Source organism: Podarcis tiliguerta (assembly GCF_965153285.1).
Source record: "Podarcis tiliguerta genome assembly, chromosome: 4".
Lineage (NCBI taxonomy): Eukaryota > Metazoa > Chordata > Lepidosauria > Squamata > Lacertidae > Podarcis > Podarcis tiliguerta.
This window is the reverse complement of record NC_139537.1, coordinates 21,505,519-21,525,296: the sequence shown is the minus strand read 5'-3', so window position 1 is coordinate 21,525,296 and position 19,778 is coordinate 21,505,519. Positions and strand designations below refer to the sequence as shown.

The following is a 19,778-nucleotide window of genomic DNA, read 5'->3' as shown; positions in this document are numbered from 1 at the left end:
CAAACTCCTCTCAACAGCCTGAACACAAATAACTCTCGCTTTTTCAGCACTACCCTGATGAGACTCAGCGAAGAGCTGCATCCTAGCAAACTCCGCATCCATTAATGGCATCTTCTGTTAAAAGGATTATAGGCAGCGCAGCCTGAGACCTTAGAGGCAGTACTGTGCCGGGTGGACAAATATTCTTGCCTGCTGCAAAACAGCTTCTTAAGTAAAAGGCTAGTTGGTTGGACACTCAGGCATGTCTGGAGCTCCTGAATAAAGGGAACGGGGAGCACACAGGAGCTTCCTTTGTTGAAGTGAACGGTGGGTGTAATGTGTTTGTATTTTGTTCCTTGCCAGCTTTTTAACTGGCAGTGCCTTCCAGGAGCAGCTTGCCTGATGCACTGCAGACATGAGCAAGGGATAATTAGCTGCCTTGGAGTGCCCAAAGGCAGGATATGCGGAACACTTCACAATCAGATCTGAAGATCAAGCCGGTGCTCAAAACCGATTTGCATTTAAGCGGGAGCCTGCTGGCACATCAATGAGGAGGAAACTGCATGTAGACTGCTAAAGGAGGCTGGATGCTGAGGGGTGAACAGCTCTGTGGCCAGCATGCAAATGCAGTGAGCTGCTGCAAAGGGGAAGGGTTCTCCTTTCCCCCTTATGCCACCCCCCAGAAAAAGGTGGAAGAGCCATACATAAGATAGCTCAGTGGTAGAGCAACTGCTTTGAATACCGGAAGGTCCCAGGTTTAATCCTTGGCATCCCTAGAGAAGGCAGTCTCCTGTGCTTAATAATAATAATATTATTATTAATAATAATAATAGACAAATAGCAACTTTTGTGGCTTATTTACAAGGCTGGCTTAAAAGGAGCAAGATGAGCTGTTTTATTCTTCACGGCCAATACTGGTAATCTCAAAGTCCTGATAATCTAAAGGGTCGAGGTGTTTGAGCATCCTCACTAGTTACCAAAATGTAATAATTGAGCAGTGGTGCTGGCACTGAATGACAACTCCCATGCTCTTGGCTTTTAATATGCTATATGTGTGCTATATACAGTGGTACCTCTGGTTAAATTCTTAATTCGTTCTGGAGGTCTGTTCTTAACCTGAAACTGTTCTTAACCTGAAGCACCACTTTAGCTAATGGGGCCTCCCGCTGCCGCCACGCTGCCTGAGCACAATTTCTGTTCTCACCCTGAAGCAAAGTTCTTAACCTGAAGCACTATTTCTGGGTTAGAGGAGTCTGTAACCTGAAGCGTATGCAGTGGCGTAGCGTGGGGGGTGCAGGGGGTGCCGGCCGCACCGGGCGCAACATCTGGGGGTTAGGGGGCGCAAATCCACGGGTTAGGGGGTGCAAATTACTTGCCTTGCCCTGGGTGCTGACAACCCACGCTACACCACTGAGCGTATGTAACCTGAGGTACCACTGTATACCTATGCTCGGCTTCAATACCAAGCCAGCATTTCCCCCCCTCATCCCACCTTCTGCTTTGCTTATCATCGAATTTGAGGAAGAATTCTGGTAGACTCCACTCCAGACCTTATTGACGAGGCATTTCGGCGAGTTATATAATAAAGCGGCTTTGCGATTTTTTAAAGTGTAGCAGTTCAATCCAGAGCATAGCTGTCAACGTTTCCCTTTTTTAAAAGGGAAATTCCCTTATTCCGAATAGGATTCCTCGCAAGAAAAGGGAAAAGTTGACAGCTATGACCCAGAGCTGCGCATGCTAATGCAAACCCCTCGTCCTCTATTTGCTGTATTTTTCTCGGGAGAAATTCCGCACGCTTCGGATTGGCAAGTAGCACTCGCCCTGCGTAAATTGATCACACGATGGGGTGCACCCGCGCAACTTGAATGGCAATGTCCATCAACTTTTGGGGGGGGTCCGCCCCTTCCAACATTTTATCGGGGAGCCAAAGGGGACTCGGCCCCTAAGAATAGAGACCCCCCCTCCGCTCCACCGGGACCAATTTGGATTTCTGCCTGGGCACCGCGCTTTGGAGAGGAAAAAGGATGTTGCCGCCCCTCGTGATTGGCCGTCACACGTCCCAATCAAATCAAGCCACTCGATATCCCCCCCCCCCCCAAAAAAAAAGCAGCAGCAAAGTTTGCAAAAACTTGAGAGGGGAACCAGAAGGGGCGTCGGAGTGGACCTCCCCTCTCCCCATCACTTAGGCCCAGGCAATGCTGCGCACAAGTCGAGGCGGCGGGAGGCCCAGGGGCGCGCGCGGCTGTTTGCAAACCGCGCTGCTGCTCGGGGCTGCCGTCTTGTGGGCTTCCCGGCAGAGCTTCTCGGAAGCGGCTGCTGCGGAGCCTCCGCCGGCGGTGAGCGCGGAAAGGAGCCTGGTTTGGGGGCCCGGCTTGCGGGCCGAGGCCACCCTCCCCGTCCGGTATTTCTGGCTGCAGGCGGTCGGCAGCGACGGGCGCAACTTCACGCGCTCCCCGCCAGGTATTGCGCCGCGCGGGCGTCGGAGCAGCTTCTCCTGAGTCTCCTTCTCGGCCGGCCAAGGCGCCTCCGAGCGAGGTTTGGAGACCCGCCTCGCACGGGAGACGCCCAAGGCCGCGGCGTCTGGCGGACAAGAGGGCTCTCTGCTGCCCGACGGGTCCGGCTGCGCCCCGGAAGCCGCGCCTGGCTTTGCAGCCGACGTGTCAAGGACAAGGGGCGGCAGGCCCTCGTGAGGCGGGAGAAGACGGCCTGGCGGGGCGGAAGGGTTGAGCATCTTCATGGAGAGTTTGGAGTTATTAGGATCCCCTGTGCGAAACCGTGCCGGTCAGTGTGGGCAGTAGCGAGCTAGGTGGACTAGTAGCCCGGTTTGGCGTCGGGCAGCTTCCTGGGCATTCTTAGCACAGGCTCACATTTAAAAAACAACCGGAAGAACAAGAAGAACCTTTTTCAGTGCTGTGCTAAATTTTTATTTTTTTAATCTACAGTAAGTAAAGGTAAAGGGACCCCTGACCATTAGGTGCAGTCATGGCCGACTCTGGGGCTGCGGCGCTCATCTCGCTTTATTGGCCGAGGGAGCCGGCGTACAGCTTCCGGGTCATGCGGCCAGCATGACTAAGCCGCTTCTGGCGAACCAGAGCAGCACACGGAAACGCCGTTTACCTTCCCGCCGGAGTGGTACCTATTTATCTACTAGCACTTTGACGTGCTTTCGAACTGCTAGGTTGGCAGGAGCAGGGACCGAGCAACGGGAGCTCACCCCGTTGCGGGGATTCGAACCACTGACCTTCTGATTAGCAAGCCCTAGGCTCTGTGGTTTAACCCACAGCACCACCCGCGTCCCTCAATCTACACAGTGGGTGTGTGTTATTTTTTATGTGACACCCAGGCGTCGGCCCCATTTCTGCTTGTGGAAGGCAGGCCGAAGTTGCAGGATGGAGGACGCTTGCTCCTGGATCAAATTCATTGCAGAGGTTTCATAGGTGCAGTTTGAGTCCAGCGTTAAGTCATGTTAAAAGCTGTGTGCAAGAGCTGGTCATAGGCATAGAGGTAGCAATGATCCCATTCCCAGATTTAAACTCTTTCATTAGGAAAGGTTTCCTTCCCTTATTTATTTATTTATTTATTTATTTATTTATTTATTATTACATTTACATTTATATTCTGTCTTTCCTACAAGATATTCAAAAAATCCTCCCGCTTTTACTCTTGCCACAGCCCTGTGAGGTAGGCTCGTCTGAGAGCTCGTCTGAGGCTCAATACAGATTTTAACTTGGAACTCCTTAGTCCTAGCTTAATACTCTTAATTGCTACACTGGCTCTACATATGGTAGTAATAATAATAATAATGATAATAATAATAATAATAATAATAATAATAATAATAATAATGCTTTATTATTTATACCCCCAGCCACTCTGGGCAGCTCCCAGCCACTCTGGGAGCCACTCCCAACAGAATATTAAAAACACTATAAAAACATCAAACATTAAAAACTTCCCTAAACAGGGCTGCCTTCAGATGTCTTCTAAAAGTCAGATAGTTGTTTATTTCCTTGACATCTGATGGGAGGGTGTTCCACAGGGAGGGCACCACTACCGAGAAGCCGAACATGGCCACCTGCAAACTGCTAGAAATCAAATGTTAAAAAAAGAGATGGCTGCAGAGTCTGGCTCAAACAGGCTCATGTTGTTCCATGAGTTGGGAGTCCAATAATATTTGAAAGACCACAGATATTTGTTGTTCTTCTCCTCCTTTTCATCTTAAAATAAGACTCCCCGACACCCAGCTTTGTTTGTGAATGATGGATCTATTCCACAATCTAGTACAGTGGTACCTCAGGTTAAGTACTTAATCTGTTCCTGAAATTGTTCTTAACCTGAAGCACCACTTTAGCTAATGGGGCCGCCATGCCACTGGAGCACAATTTCTGTTCTCATCCTGAAGCAAAGTTCTTAACCCGAGGTAATATTTCTGGGTTAGCGGAGTCTGTGACCTGAAGCGTATGTAACCTGAAGCGTCTGTAACCCGAGGTACCACTGTATGCTCCTTATCCCTGGTTCTGCCAGCAAGCATTTCCTGCAAAGTCTCTTTTGGGATCATGGGCCTGGGCAAAGCTATTTTCAAGGTCACAGGGCAGGCGTCATAGTTGACATATACGCGCCAGCAAGTAAGGACTGCAAGAAGAAATTTAAAGGCAAGAAAAGGTGGTTGCGCAAGAGTGATATACTTTCACACCCTTTCAAATGGAAGTTCAAGGTGAAAATGACAAGCAAGCTAATAGCCTGCCAACATCCTGAGGAGGTAGGATGCATCATCAAAGTGGCGGGAGCAAAACAGGCCCAACCTGCCTGCAACAGGGTTTGAGTATATTGCTAGGTCATCCGTAGAATAAGCTGCAAGAGGATATGCTTATTTCTGGTGAGCTGTAAGAAGAGCGGCTCATTTTGTACACTAGCAAAAAATGTGTACGTTAGGCAGGATCGCGCTTTTGTGCACTTGGCATTGGAACAACATGGTTGGCACGCTGTTCTGAAATGGCACACTCGCCAGACTTTTGCACAGGTATAAAGTTGACTGAGTAGTTGATCAACTTTCATTCTGTCCACAGTGCCAGGATTCAGACTGCTTCGCCTGCAAGCGCTCTTAACTCCTCTTCATATTTCTGTTTGTATTACTTGGCTTTGTTTACGTTGAGATGATAGCATAGCCTAAGGTAGCATCTTCTGTTTTCATACTTTTTAAAATTGTCAGTTTACATTAAGGCTGATTCACTTGTGATGTGGGTACAGGTTGTGGCTGTATTTGCCAGCCTGTATCAAATTCTGTAACTTTCCTGTTCTTGCATGGGATCAAAGAATTGCACACGGCTGTGTTTTCGTAAGGAAGAGTAGCTAATGCTGAGAGACATGAAAACAAAGTTATTAATTCTGCTATTGAAGTGGCATTGTAATTGGAGAGTTTCGGAGTCATAAAATACGATAGAGGTGCCTAACATTATGCCTGATTTTGAGAGAGTGAATAGGGATATATAAAAAAAGTTTTCCCTCTCGTAAGACTAAAACTCGGGCGCTTCCATTGAAGTTGAATGTTAGAAGATGCAGGAGAGACAAAAGAAAGTACCGTATTTTTCGCTCCATAACACGCACCCGACCATAACACGCATATAGTTTTTAGAGGAGGAAAACAAGAAAAAAAATATTCTAAACGAAACAGTGGATGTATGATTTTTGTGGTTCATGCTGTGGCCACAGACATGTGATCTGACGGTGAGTTTGGGGTAGCCCAATGCAAAAATCCTGAGGATCCATGTGGATCCATGCTTTGTAACCGCGTTTTTGCTCCACTGCGGCCCCAGGCAACAGTGGGTGCGTGATTTTTTTGGTGCAAGCTGTAGCCATGGACATGCTATGTGATCTGATGGTGAATTTGGGGTGACTCAGTGCAAAAATCCTGAGGATCCCTGTGGATCCGTGCTTTGTAACCAGGCTCTCTGTCCCTCTCTTCTCCCCACTCAGTGGCTCTTCTCCTGCTTTGCTGTTTCAAAGTGAGCCACGGAGGAGGGAAGGAAGGGGAACCATGGATCCTCTGCTCACGACTGCAGCAGATCCCCCCGCCATCTGTAGGCATTCGCTCCATAACACGCACAGACATTACGTTGAGAGCCAGTGTGGTGTAGTGGTTAAGAGCGGTAGTCTTGTAATCTGGGGAACCGGGTTCATGTCTCCGCTCCTCCACATGCAGCTGCTGGGTGACCTTGGGCCAGTCACACTTCTTTGAAGTCTCTCAGCCCCACTCACCTCACAGAGTGTTTGTTGTGGGGGAGGAAGGGAAAGGAGAATGTTAGCCGCTTTGAGACTCCTTAAAGGGAGTGAAAGGCGGGGTATCAAATCCAAACTCTTCTTCTTCTTCTTACTTTCTAGGAGGAAAAAAAGTGAGTGTTATGGAGGAAAAAATACGGTACTTCTTTACACAGCACATAGTTAGCTCCCGCAAGAAGTAGTGATGGCCAACAATTTGGATGGCTTTTAGAATGGGATTACATAAATTCACAGCAGTTAAGTTCATCATTGGTTTCGAACCATGATATCTTTGTTCTGCCCCTCCATTGTTGGAGAAGGTGCCTCTGGTTACCAGTTGCTTGGAATCAAAACTGGGGAGAGTACAGGTAGAATATAGTCATTGTGGTTAGCCGCTGTTGATCTGATTCAGCAGGGCTTATCGTATACATACATACACACACACACACACACACACACATCATTTTGTGTGCCGCGTTTCTATAGCCAAAACCATACCCAAGGCCACTTACAGCATGAAAAAATTACATAATTACAAACGTAATGAAAGTAGTCCTCAACCATAAATTAAAACATCTAAAAGTACACAAATCAAATCGAACGATTTCCGCATAAATCACAATTAGATCCAAAACAATTATACAAAAAGTTAACAGCAACAACACCCCTCCCCACCAAAACCTCTTAAACAATGCCCTAGCCCAAGAGTCTCTTCAACAGCCTCGACTTTTGTAGCTGGAGTCAGTCCGGGCCCTGCCAGGTCAGGTGGGGAGACACACCTCACAGCCAAGGTGTTGTTAACTTAAAGCAAGTAACGCAGAATGTCTAAAGTTATATCTGTTTTCTTCTTCTTTAGGAAATGCACAATTTGAAGTGAAAATCAAACCCATCTCCCCCAAAGAAGTCGTTCAGATCCATGTCCCTAAGTTTCTGGACAGGAATGATGGCTCCTTTCTCATGCGATATCGGTTGTACGGAAGTGTCAAGGAAGGCTTAAAGGTGGAGATTCTTTATGGCGGTGCACATGTTGCTGAATCTCCCTATATCCTGAAGGGTAACGTGGTTTAGTTTTTCTCTCCTGAATTTCCAGGGCTCTGACCCGCTGGGCATTGCTCGGTTGATCGGCGGGGTAGGGGAGAACACCTGTAAAACTGAACTTAACAGACCTTATGCAGGCAATTACTGTATTTTTCCATGTTTAAGACGATGCTTTTTGCTTAAAAAAAAAAAAGGCAAAAATTGGGTGTCGTCTTTTACACAGATAGTGAATGCAGAGGGGGGACGTGTTTAATGGCAGCAGCAAGTAGGAGATTGGCAGTGGCGATTGGGTGGGGGATTGGTGGCTGCAGCAAAGCCTGCTGGCGATTGGCTGTGGCAGCAGCGATTGGGCAGGCGATTGGTGGCTGTGGCAAATGGGCTGTTGGTGACAGTAAGTGGGCAGACAGTTGGCGACTGCGGCGAGGTGTGTCATCTATAGTGGTGGGCAGGCGGGTGAGCAATTGGTGGAAGTGACCTCCCCGCCCCCAAAAGCTAAACAGCTTAATTTCTTCTTTGGGTTTTTTTTAAATGGGGCGTCTTATACATGGGGGCGTCTTATACATGGAAAAACTGTACTGGGGCTGATGGGAGTTGTATTCCAAAACAGCTGGAAGGCACAAGGTTGGTAAAGGCTGGTAAAAAACATTGATGCTGGTGCTAATGAGAGTAGATGCATTGGAACACCTTGCAGAAGGGCCATCTTGAATTCATGGAATATTTTATAAAGGCTGACACTATAAAACAATCAGTCAATTGGCCAGTTTCCTGGTCATGCTTAAACCCATCTCATGGATTTAAAATGTGGACTTTGAACACATGGAATCAGCACTTCTGGTCCTGTTTTCCATTCCAAGGGCCTTGAAGTCTCAAGCGGTTTAAAAGCATTTCTTGGAAAAGGCTTGTGAGAAAAAACCTCCATTTGCACAGATCACAAGGTTAGGCCTCTATCCCCCCCCCCAACATTATGTATTTGTCACCCTCTTTCTTTTTCAGGTCCAGTTTATCATGAATATTGCGAATGCCCAGAAGAAGATGCTCAGATTTGGGAGAAAAGTCTTTCCTGTCCTTCAGAGCACCCTCAGATTACCGAGGATTTCGCTGTGTTTCCTAGCATAGATCTCCAGCGGTTGTTTGATGAGGTTCCACCAAGGTTTGCCCAAAAGATGGGAGCCATTGTTCATTATACTGTCATTGGCAATCACATCTATCGCCGGTCCTTGGGGAAGTATACAGACTTCAAAATGTTCTCGGATGAAATGTTGCTGTCACTGGCGAGGAAGGTATATTTCCACAGATACTCGCTTAGTACACAGTGGCCATGTTTGCTCATCGTGCTAAAGCAAGGATAGCTAACCTGTGGCTCTCGCAGGTGTTCTTGAACTACAACTCCCATCATTGCTGAGCCTTGGCTGGTTGGGGCTTATGGGAATTGTAGCTCAGCAAGTTTTGAAGACCACAGGTTAGCCACCCTGACACTAAACAATTTTCTTTTTAGCACATTTGCAAGCCTTTGCTGCCTTCACCTCCTCCCACATAGCTGCATTGTTAACTAAAACAGAAAGTGCAGTCTTCAGAAGTTGCCCTCCTACCTGCGCAGTAAGAGTGGAGCATTCAAGCCTGGGACACACTGCATCTCATCCATGTTGCACTAAGCTATGGCATAGTGTGGTGTGCAAAATGCAGCAGACATATAACAGACATCCACCAGAGCGGTCTGCACACCAGCAATATCCTTTGATCACAGTCCTGGGACTCAGCTACGTTTTAAAAAAAACAACCAGTGATTTGGATGCGCTATAAACATGCAACACCAGATGGCGACAGAGAGCGGGAAATTTTAAAATGCGATTTTCCATAGAGATTTTTTTCTTTTGTTAAAACTATCTAATTTCTGACTTATTTATAGCGTTCCCCCCTGTGTTTGGATCCATCCCAAGGCTCTCAAGTGAGACTTGCTTCTGAGTAGATATGTGTAGAGTTGTGCAGGAAGTCTCAAATTTGCAGGTGCTTTCACCTCTCAAGCTTTTCAGTGTGCATTGAGTGATACCATGCAAGTTGGCAGCTTCAAATAAACCTTTTGCCCTATGTTGAGAGCCACTATCAGCATAGAGGGAGTAAATCAGCTGTGCATCGAAATGTGCTTCCCCATCTATATTGGGATGCACACTTCAATGCACAACCAAGGGTGCATTCCATTGAAAGCATCTCACTCAGATAGACATCCAATTTTGCCTGTGGTTTCTGAACCAGCAAATCACACAGACGAGGATTTTCTATCTCTGGTTGTATTGGGACAAGCTAGGATAGATCGGGCCCAGCTATAAGAACATAGGAAGAGGTGAAATGCTTCTGGGAGATGATATATAATGAGTTGAAAAAAAGGTTGAAATATACATTTGTAAAGAAACCAGAAGCATTTCTATTGGGCATTGTGGGGAGAAATATAAATAGAAAGGAATGTAAGCTCTTTTTATATGCAGTAACAGCAGCAAGAATATTATTGGCCCAAAAATGGAAGCAAGAAGAGTTACCGTCGATTGAAGAATGGAGGATGAAGTTAATGGACTATGCAGAATTAGATAAACTAACAGGAAGGATTCGAAACCGGTGAGACCAGAAATACACGGAAGACTGGAGTAAATTTACGGACTATTTGAAAAGTAATTGTGAAGAACAGGCGACGTTTGTAGGGTTGCAAGAAGTTTTGTGAGGAGTATTATTAGAAGTATTGTAAAAATGGACAAGGGGGAGGATGATTTGTTAAGAGATGTAAAGGCAATATAAAGTTAAGAAATGCATAAGAAGTGGTTAAAACGGTGGATCATCAGAGGTGCTGGTGGAAGTCCAAAAAGATTGTATAAGTGATAAGTTTTGTGGTACATTTTATAATTTATATGTTAAAATTAATAAAAAATATTATTTAAAAAAAAGAACATAGGAAGAGCTCTTCTACTGAGCCAGACCAATTAGTCAATTTAGTTCAGTATTGTCTATGCTGACAGGCAGTAGCTCTTTGAGTGTCAGGCAGGAGACATTTCCAGTCCCAATTGGAGACCCTGCAAATGGAACCAGGGACCTTTGGCGTAGAAAACAGATGCTCCAATCTCATTCATAAAAAAGAGGAAACATTTGGGGGTGGGATGTAACCGAAACAACAACGAAAATGGTAGAACAAAATACAGAGACTAAAACATTTTTTTTCTTATAGGGGACCACCAAATTTGGCTTTTTAATCTATAGCAGCTTGTTGATCCATAACACTGGGTTAATTGTTACATCCTATGGAAGCTAAAGCAACTAGTAGAACAGCATGAACTACTACCATTACTACTGATTTACTACTTATACACTGCCCATCTGGCCAGGCCTCCCCAGCCACTCTGGGCGGTTTCCAACAGGATATTAAAAACACAGTAAAACATCAAACATTAAAAACTTCCCTAAACAGGGGCTGCCTTCAGGTGTGTTCTAAAAGTCAGATAGTTGTTCATTTCCTTGACATCTGATGGGAGGGCGTTCCACAGAGCGGGCACCACCACCAAGAAGGCCCTCTGCCTGGTTCCCTGTAACCTCACTTATCGCAGTGAGGGAACTGCCAGAAGGCCCTTGGAGCTGGACCTCAGTGTCTGGGCTGAATGATGGAGGTGGAGATGCTCCTTCAGGTATACTATAAAGGTGTTTTGACTTGTTTTAGGTTCACCTTCCTGATGTGGAATTTTACCTCAATGTTGCGGATTGGCCTGTTGAGCATCGGAAAGCAAACGACACCCCTGGCCCCCTGCCTATCCTTTCCTGGTGTGGCTCTGTGGATTCAGCAGACCTGGTGCTTCCAACCTACGATGTCACCCATTCAACCCTAGAAGCTCTGCGAGGCGTCACAAATGACCTCCTGTCTATTCAAGGAAACACAGGTAACATGGTAATCTGTGTGGGGGTTTTTTTCCAGACAGAGGTGGGAGATAAGCATGTAAGAAGTGTCTGCTGGATCAGGACATCTGCTCCAGCATCCTGTTCTCACGTGGCCAATCAGATGCCAGACAGGCAACCCTGTTTAGGGACGTTTTTAATGTTTAATAGGTTATTGTATTTTAATATTCTGTTGGAAGCCGCCCAGAGTGTCTGGGGAAACCCAGCTGGAAGGGTGGGATATAAATAAATTATTATTATTATTATTATTATTATTACTACTACTACTTGAAGGCCCAAAGCAGAGCCTGTGTGCAATAACATCCCCCACACCTGTGATCCCAGAATCTGGCATTCCAGGGTGGATAAAAATCATTTTTTTAAAAAAAATAAAAATCGGATTTTTAAAAATTTAAATCAGCTTTTTTTATTTAAATTGGATTTTTAAAAAAATTAATTTGGGTTTTTAAAATAAAATGCTTTTGGAGAAAAAAATGTTTCTAAAGATAGTTTTCTGTTTAAGTTACATTATAGTCCAAAGGCCATTCATCAGGAAATAATGTGTACTAAGTTGTTTTTTTTTAATGTTTAAATGTTTAACCACATCAGTTAACAAACATAGATACATATGCTATAATATTATTGTTTTAGTTAAATAAATTGTTTAAATTGTTATTAAGGAAATGATTATTTTGCTCCTTCCAATAAAGTACAGCAGAAAAGTTGTCCAAATATAAACAGTTAACTTATTAAACCTCGCAATAATTTCATAATTATCTGCCTATGTATTTCTGATAGTACAACCAAATCAGTAATTTTTGATATAACTGCAAAAACTACTCTAAATATTTATTATTCCAAAAATGAAACCTTCATCTGGTTGTAAATATTAAGATTATACCAGCAAGAATGAGTCTTTCTGGGGAAAAAAATGATTTAAATCAAGTCTTACAGACTAGTGATTTAAATCTTGATTTAAATCACATCCACCCTGCGGTATTCAGAGACATAGTGCTTCCCGTAGCAGAGGAAGAATAGTATTTTGAACATTGATAGTGTGTGTGTGTGTGTGGGGGTGTCCTTAGCAAATCTGCCTCGTTGAAGAAAAATAATACTGCTCGCAAATTGTAATCTCTGGAGGACAAATATTAGGCCTCCCAAGTTGCTTAGGGCATTTTGGTGTGCTGGCTGGGGCTGATGGGAGTTGTAGTCCAAAACATCTGGAAGGCACCAGGTTGGCATAGGCTGCATTAGGACCTCCAAGATTTCTGTTCTCCCTCCTTTATTCTATCACCCGTTAATTCCAGGACCTGCCTGGGACAACAAAACGGAACAAGGATTTTTCAGAGGTCGAGACAGCCGGGAAGAACGGCTTCAGCTGGTGCAGCTCTCCAAGGAAAACCCAGAACTGCTGGATGCTGGAATAACAGGTTACTTCTTCTTCCGAGAAAAGGAGGCGGAGTTGGGGAAGGCTCCATTGATGGGGTTCTTTGACTTCTTTAAGGTATACCGCCTATCTTGCTAACACCGAGAGGAGACAGACAAATGTCCTTGTTTTTCGTTTCCCCTTGAAGCTCCGTTTTGAGAGCCGGTTTCAGTGTTAAGGAACATCCTGCCTGGAAACTAGTGCCACATCTAAACATGCAATATTGCATACTTAATAATAATAATAATTTATTATTTATGCCCCGCCCATCTTGCTGGGTTTCCCTGCCACTCTGGGCGGCTCCCACAAATACCAAAAATACACTAAGATGTCAAACATTAAAAACTTCCCAGAACAGGGCTGCCTTAAGATGTCTTCTGAATGTCAGGTAGTTGTTTATCTCTTTGACATCTGATGGGAGGGTGTTCCACAGGGCAGGTGCCACTACCAAGAAGGCCCTCTGCCTGGTTCCCTGTAGCTTTGCTTCTCGCAATGAGGGAACCGCCAGAAGGCCCTCGGCGCTGGACCTCAGTGTCCGAGCAGAATGTTAGGGGTGGAGCCCCCAGCCCTACTTGTGTGTTTTACTGCGAGTGTATACCCATTGCCAATCATTTCCTCCAGCTTGCGTGCATCCAAAATACATGCCTGTGTGATCATCACACCTGAGATTGCGTATGTGGGTTGCGATCTGTACCGCAGCAGAGGTAGGAATTTTGGAGACTTTGAAGCAGCCTCTGTTTCAAAATGGACATAAGTCATGGAGGCGGCATATTGCCTCCGGTATCACAGAGTCAGTAGGCCTAGGAATACCAGTTGCTGGAGAGAGGTATTGCACTCATGTCCTGCTTATGGGCTTTCCATAGACATCTAGTTGGTCACTTTAGAAGCAGGCTGCTGAATTAGATGGTTGTTTGGTCTGCTCGCAGGGGCGCTTTTATGTTCCCTTTGAAACATGAGATGCTTCCTTTATACCACTTCAGGCTTATTTGTACACCCAACACAGTGTACAGTGGTACCTCAGGTTACATACAGTTCAGGTTACATACGCTTCAGGTTACAGACTCTGCTAACCCAGAAATAGTGCTTCAGGTTAAGAACTTTGCTTTAGGATGAGAACAGAAATCGTGCTCCGGCGACGCGGCGGCAGCAGGAGGCCCCATTAGCTAAAGGGGTGCTTCAGGTTAAGAACAGTTTCAGGTTAAGAACGGACGTCTGGAACGAATTAAGTACTTAACCTGAGGTACCACTGTAGTCTATTCCGGCAGGTAATAGCCCTCCAGGATCTTAGACAGAGGTCTTTCCCATTGCCTTCTACCTGACGCTTTTAACTGAATATGGCGGGCACTGAACTGTTCACCTTGTGCATGAATAATAATAATAATAATAATAATAATAATAATAGTAATAATTTATTTATATCCAGCCCTCCCCAGCTGAAGCCGGGCTCAGGGCGGCTAACAACAATAAAACAGTACAAAAGTACAGCACAAACAACACTCTAAAATCATTCATTATAAAATTAATTAATTAATTAAAAGGATGTGCTTTTACTACCAAGCTGCAGTTTCTCTTTCCGCCCAGGGTCCAACCCACACAACCCCAAGCACTTCCTTGCATATACAGTAGTACCTCAGGTTAAGTACTTAATTCATTCCGGAGGTCCGTTCTTAACCTGAAACTGTTCTTAACCTGAAACTGTTCTTAACCTGAAGCACCTAAAGCTAGTGGGGCCTCCTGCTGCTGCCGCGCGATTTCTGTTCTCATCCTGAAGCAAAGTTCTTAACCCGAGGTACTATTTCTGGGTTAGCAGAGTCTGTAACCTGAAGCGAATGTAACCCGAGGTACCACTGTACTGGGTCTCCTTTGATGTCAGGTTCTGGTTGTCATTTTACTCATGTTGCATCAGCAGCTGATCCCACAGACCCCAGAGTTTTAGGTAGGGCTTATCCGATGAGTTGCTTGCTGTGGTTTGAAGGAGAGCTTGCAAAATCCCCTTATACATGGCTGGAGTTTCCTATCAAGTACTTCGGATTGCAGCCTCAGGCTGAAAGGTGACCAGAAAACGGATAGGGTTTGTTGCTGTTACCCAAACTGTGAAATGATTTAACTTAGCCAGGGGTGCAGTGCTTGATCCCAATGCATGCTTGGTTCATGCTGGTTTCCTCCTCCTCCTCTCCCCTCAGTACAAATACCAAGTGAGTATAGATGGCACAGTTGCAGCCTACAGGTTTCCCTACCTCATGCTGGGGGACAGCCTTGTGATCAAGCAGGCTTCGCAGTACTACGAGCACTTCTATAAGGAGCTGGCGCCGTGGACCCACTACGTTCCCGTTAAAAGAAACTTGGAAGACTTGCTGGAAAGAATAAAATGGGCCAAGGTAATCATCCCCGCCGCAGAAGAAAAGCTGGGTATTATAAATTGCAGCACCATTTCCCAGCTGTAGTCTGTTTTAAAGAAAACATGATAAGCCATGTACCTGCTCTCCTTATAGGAAAAGGCAAGCCTTGGAGGGAAGGATACCAGATATAACAACAACAACAACAACAACAACAACAACAACAACAACAACAACAACAACAACAACAACAATAATATCTGCTATCCTTATTGAGAGCCAGTGTGGTGTAGTGGTTAAGAGCGGTAGACTCGTAATCTGGTGAACCGGGTTCCCGTCTCCGCTCCTCCACATGCAGCCGCTAGTCACACATCTCTGGAGTCTCTCAGCCCCACTCACCTCACAGAGTGTTTGTTGTGGGGGAGGAAGGGAAAGGAGAATGTTAGCCGCTTTGAGACTCCTTCGGGTAGTGATAAAGCGGGATATCAAATCCTTTATTTACTTATTCATTCATTCATTCATTCATTCATACATACCCCGCCCTCCCTGGCCAGAGCTGGGCTCAGGGCGGCTAACACCAGTAAAATTACAATAAAAACATAATAGGGGGGAAAGGGGGGGAAACCAATTTAAAATACGGGTTAGAATACAATTTTAAATGCAGCCTCATTTTAATAGTAGCCCATTTGCATCAGCGCCTAAGCTCAGCACCTTTCAGCTTCTCCGGATGTGATAGGATGAGAGTCCAGCAGAGTTATAGTTTGGTTCTCATAGCTTTGAAAACCTCCCTATGTTGGAGTCACAAACCACAGCTGGCAAGTTGTAACTGCCAGCCCACGGTGGAGTGTGTTCACACTCCTTGTGGTTTAGGTAGGAACTGAGACTTAATAGATGAAGAGACAAGTGTAGTTGTTTAAAAAAATACTAACTTTCCAAAAGTTCTAATCTGCAGAAAAAGGAGGAAAACACTAGGAACTTTGAAACATAGCCCCAGAACTGCAAAGTACAAATTCGCAATTGTGTTCTTCTGTATCTTCAATCTAAGCCGCATTTCCTTGTACTAACAGGGATGGGTCTATTCTTCAGCTCCGCGGCACATAAATGCGTAATGATTATATGGGTGGAAGAAGACAATTACTGCTCTGTGTTCTGAGTAACCAAATCCGTGTGAGAGATGTCAAACCTGTCTGTACACCTAGCTGTTGCTTGGGCAATAAGGGTAGCTTTCCTGAAATTAAGAAATCCCTCTCTCTAACTGTGCCAGGCTGCTACTGCTGCTTGGGAGAGGATAATATCATTAAAGCTTTGGATAAAGTGTGGGTAAAAGTCTGAAAAGACTGGAATTAACTTCGGAGGCTCTTTCTGTGTGTAGGCTTGTACAATACAGTAGCTGCCCATAGCTTAGCATTTCTGCAGCTGCTGAAAATATTGAGCGCCCCTTCTTGCTGAACACAATTGCATAAGACTCCTTAGTTGCTCTATTATTTTATTATTATGGGGTATTTATATCCTACCTTACTAACAGAAGTTCTCAAGGTGGCTTGCAAAATATAATAATATAATAATATGATATGATATGATATGATATGATATGATGATATGATATGATATGATGATATGATGATATGATATGATATGATATGATATGATATGATGATATGATAAATATAATATAATATACAATTAAATAGACAGTAGCAATACAGTAGTTCCTACAACAGCTGAGTCTCCTGGCCAAGTACTGATGCTTGAACACAGCTTATTCCTATTCCTTAGGAAAATGATGAAGAAGTCAGAAAAATTGCCAAGGAAGGGCAGGCAGCTGCAAGAGAACTATTGCAGCCTCATCGGTTTTATTGCTACTATTTCAAAGTGTTCCAGGTTAGTCCAGATTTCAGTCTATGCTTATGCTGTTCCGAACCATAGCGTCCACTCTCTCATGAAACCTGACCGTGGTGGTCTTAAAATGGTCTGGTTTCACAGCAAACCAGGATCTGGAACCATGGTTTGCTCCTGCCTCACTAACCATAGTTTAAACCAGGGACAGGCCACATATCCTGCTGAGAGGTGGTTGAGGAGCCATCCACACATGCGTAATCGCACAATCATTTCTCTTGCTAAATTTAAGTTGTACAATTAAAGTGGATTTGACCCTCTTGTAGCACAAGAAATCCACTTCCAGGAATTTTGGGGGACTTCTTGCAGTAGGGAAAGTGATGAGAAAATGCTTCGGAAAGTGCAGGATAACCTTTGCTTGACAAAACATTGTATAAACTGCCTGCAAAAAATAAATAAATCGGAATGAAAACTCATTAAGGAGTGGTGTTGTATAATGTCCCCACAAACGTCTAAGCTCAATAAACAGGGTAAACATGCTGGAATTGACCAGGGTTGTGAAAGGGAGAAATGTTTTTGTTTTGAATAGTCTGCTGTTGTTTCAGTTTCTTTCCAACCTGTTTTACGTATTTCAGAAATATGCTGAACGCCAAGCTGGTAGACCTGAAATACGGGATGGGATGGAATTTGTACCTCAGCCTGATGACAGGACTTCAGTCTGCAGCTGCCACAGGAAAAAGCCTTCAAAGGAAGAGTTATAAGTAACCCTGCCAAATGAGATCAAATATATAGCCTGTTGCAAGAGTGAGGCAGGACCTAAAATCACATTTAACACTGTGGAATCTGGAACTAGCTTGTACATGGAGAAATATTCACAATTCAGTCCTACAGCGTCTGTTCAGAAGTAAGCACCATTCAGTTTGATGGAGGTTGCTTTTCGCTAAGTGTGTGTTGGAGTGTTGTCTTGGATATCTTCCTTTGCTCTCTGTTTCCTCTACAAGTTGCCATGTGTGCCTTTTAAAAATCTGAACAGAGAATATATAATGGTAAGGAAAGCTCTCAGACAGACTGTATCCTTCACTTGCATGAAGTGTTTATGGGGCTAGTTTTCTAGATCACTTTCAAAGCACTCCACATAATTTGTCTCCTTGATCCTCGCAGCAGCCAGTTAAGGCAGGTCAGTGTTATTTACTGTGTAATACAACTAGGGCTTGAGGGCACCCTAGATTATCGGCGAGTTTACACCTAGAGTGTGATTATAAACAAGGTCTCCACAGTTCACACACCCTCCCTTGGCGACTTTACCAGCTGTCTTGGCATAGATGCTTAATTTTTATTAACGATGGGGAGAAATTGGTCTGTTTCTTCATATTCCTTGTCTAAATCAGATCCTGCTGTTTAATGACTGAAACTCTTTTAAGAGCAGTTCTGCACATTGTATAGAATGAAGTGGTAGAATTATGGGCTGTTTTGTTAATTATTTGTTGGGTTTAGATACCACCCTTCCTCCCAAAGGGAGCCTAGGGCAGTATTACCAGGTGCATTGGTGTACCACATTTCCCCATGTAAAAACAGAATAACTCCCTCGTTCAAATATCACTTCAGCTACGAATTCTGTAATCAGCTACTAACCCTGAGTCTCAATTCCCATCTGAATTGGTGGCTTTGCATGTAAAAAGGTCATAGGTTCAGTCCCAAATTAAAGGATGCCACATAGCAGGGCTTGAGCAAGACTTTAACCTAGACTTGGGATAGCTGTTAGCATAGTCCAGGGATAGACAGTCTGTTCCCCTGTTGTTGGGGACCAGCTCCCATTATATCTGATCATCAGCCATGCTGGATGAAGGCTCGTGGGAGTTGGGAGTCCAACAACTGGAAGACCACGGGTTCCTCATCCCTGATACAGTCAGTGCTGAGCCTGAATAATTGATCTAATGATGTAAGGCAACTTGTTCTGAAGGAGCGTCTCCACCCCCATTGTTCAGCCCCAGACACTGAGGTCCCGCTCCGAGGGCCTTCTGGTGGTTCCCTCACTGTGAGAAGTAAGGTTACAAGGACCCAGGCAGTGGGCCTTCTCGGTAGTCGTGCCTGCCACGTGGAACGCCTTCCTGTCAAATGTCAAGGAAATAAACATCTATCTGTCTTTTAGAAGACATCTGAAGGCAGCCCTGTACAGGGACGTTTTTAATGGTTGATGTTTTATTGTGTTTTTAATATTTTTGGGGAGACGCCCAGAGTGGGTGGGCCAACCCAGTCAGAGGGGCAGCAAAGAAATAATAAATTATTATTATTATTATTATTATTATTAGTCTTTGTAGGACGTATACAGAGGGGACACTTATCTCCCCTGAATTTCTTACTATTCTAACCTCTGGCGTGTTTTCCAGGCCATTTAGACAAATGAAATGTAGGTGTGCCATAAGTGGCCTTGCAGACAGGTGAACTCTTAATGTTGTTGAGCAAGTGTTGTACATGTATGAATCTGTCAATGGAGTTAGTGTTGTTATCATTAATACAAGTCGTGTCTTGTATTTCAGAATAGGCACCTACCAAAAAGTTGCCTCCCGGATCTTTAAATTAGGTCACTGTGTAAAAGCACTGGAGTATTTTTTGAAGTTGCTGTGTAACAAGACTCCCCCCCCCCCCATTAACAGGAAAGGAAAGCTTGCGTAAATCTGCCAATGGAGCTCTGTCGTGGAATTGAACCACATCACCTATGAAGTTAACTGTTCATAATTCCCTACCACCAGAAAGGTTTTGCTTGGGGTATCATTTAACCAAAATATGTGCTGAACCTAAAAAAGGAGAAACTTAAGTTGATGGAAGGCAAATGTATCTCTTCTAGGTGCACAGAAAATATGTATACAGTGGTACCTCGGGTTACATACTGTAATGGTTCTAGGGATTGCTCGTGCGTAAATCTGTGCCAACACCTGGCTGGGTTGCCTGAGTGAACCTTTCCTGTCCGGACAGCCACTCACCCGTGGCTGTCTCAATTGCTG

At 44.7% G+C, this 19,778-nt stretch overlaps 1 protein-coding gene across 3 annotated transcripts; it reads left to right on the top strand.

Annotated features, from left to right (window-relative positions):
* Positions 1–2,166: 2,166 nt before the first annotated feature.
* POGLUT3 (protein O-glucosyltransferase 3) lies at positions 2,167–19,069 on the top strand. Of its 3 annotated transcripts, none has more exons than XM_083436560.1 (8): positions 2,167–2,439; positions 7,091–7,288; positions 8,266–8,552; positions 10,967–11,183; positions 12,486–12,682; positions 14,788–14,982; positions 16,717–16,821; positions 17,412–19,069. In XM_083436560.1, the coding sequence occupies exons 1-8, from the start codon at positions 2,175–2,177 to the stop codon at positions 17,535–17,537; spliced, it is 1,590 nt and encodes a 529-aa protein (XP_083292686.1). In that variant the 5' UTR covers positions 2,167–2,174; the 3' UTR covers positions 17,538–19,069. The 3 variants fall into 3 exon arrangements, with proteins under 3 accessions (XP_083292686.1, XP_083292687.1, XP_083292688.1); XM_083436562.1 differs by having other exon boundaries at positions 2,221–2,315; XM_083436561.1 differs by lacking the exon at positions 14,788–14,982.
* The last annotated feature ends 709 nt before the right edge of the window (positions 19,070–19,778 follow it).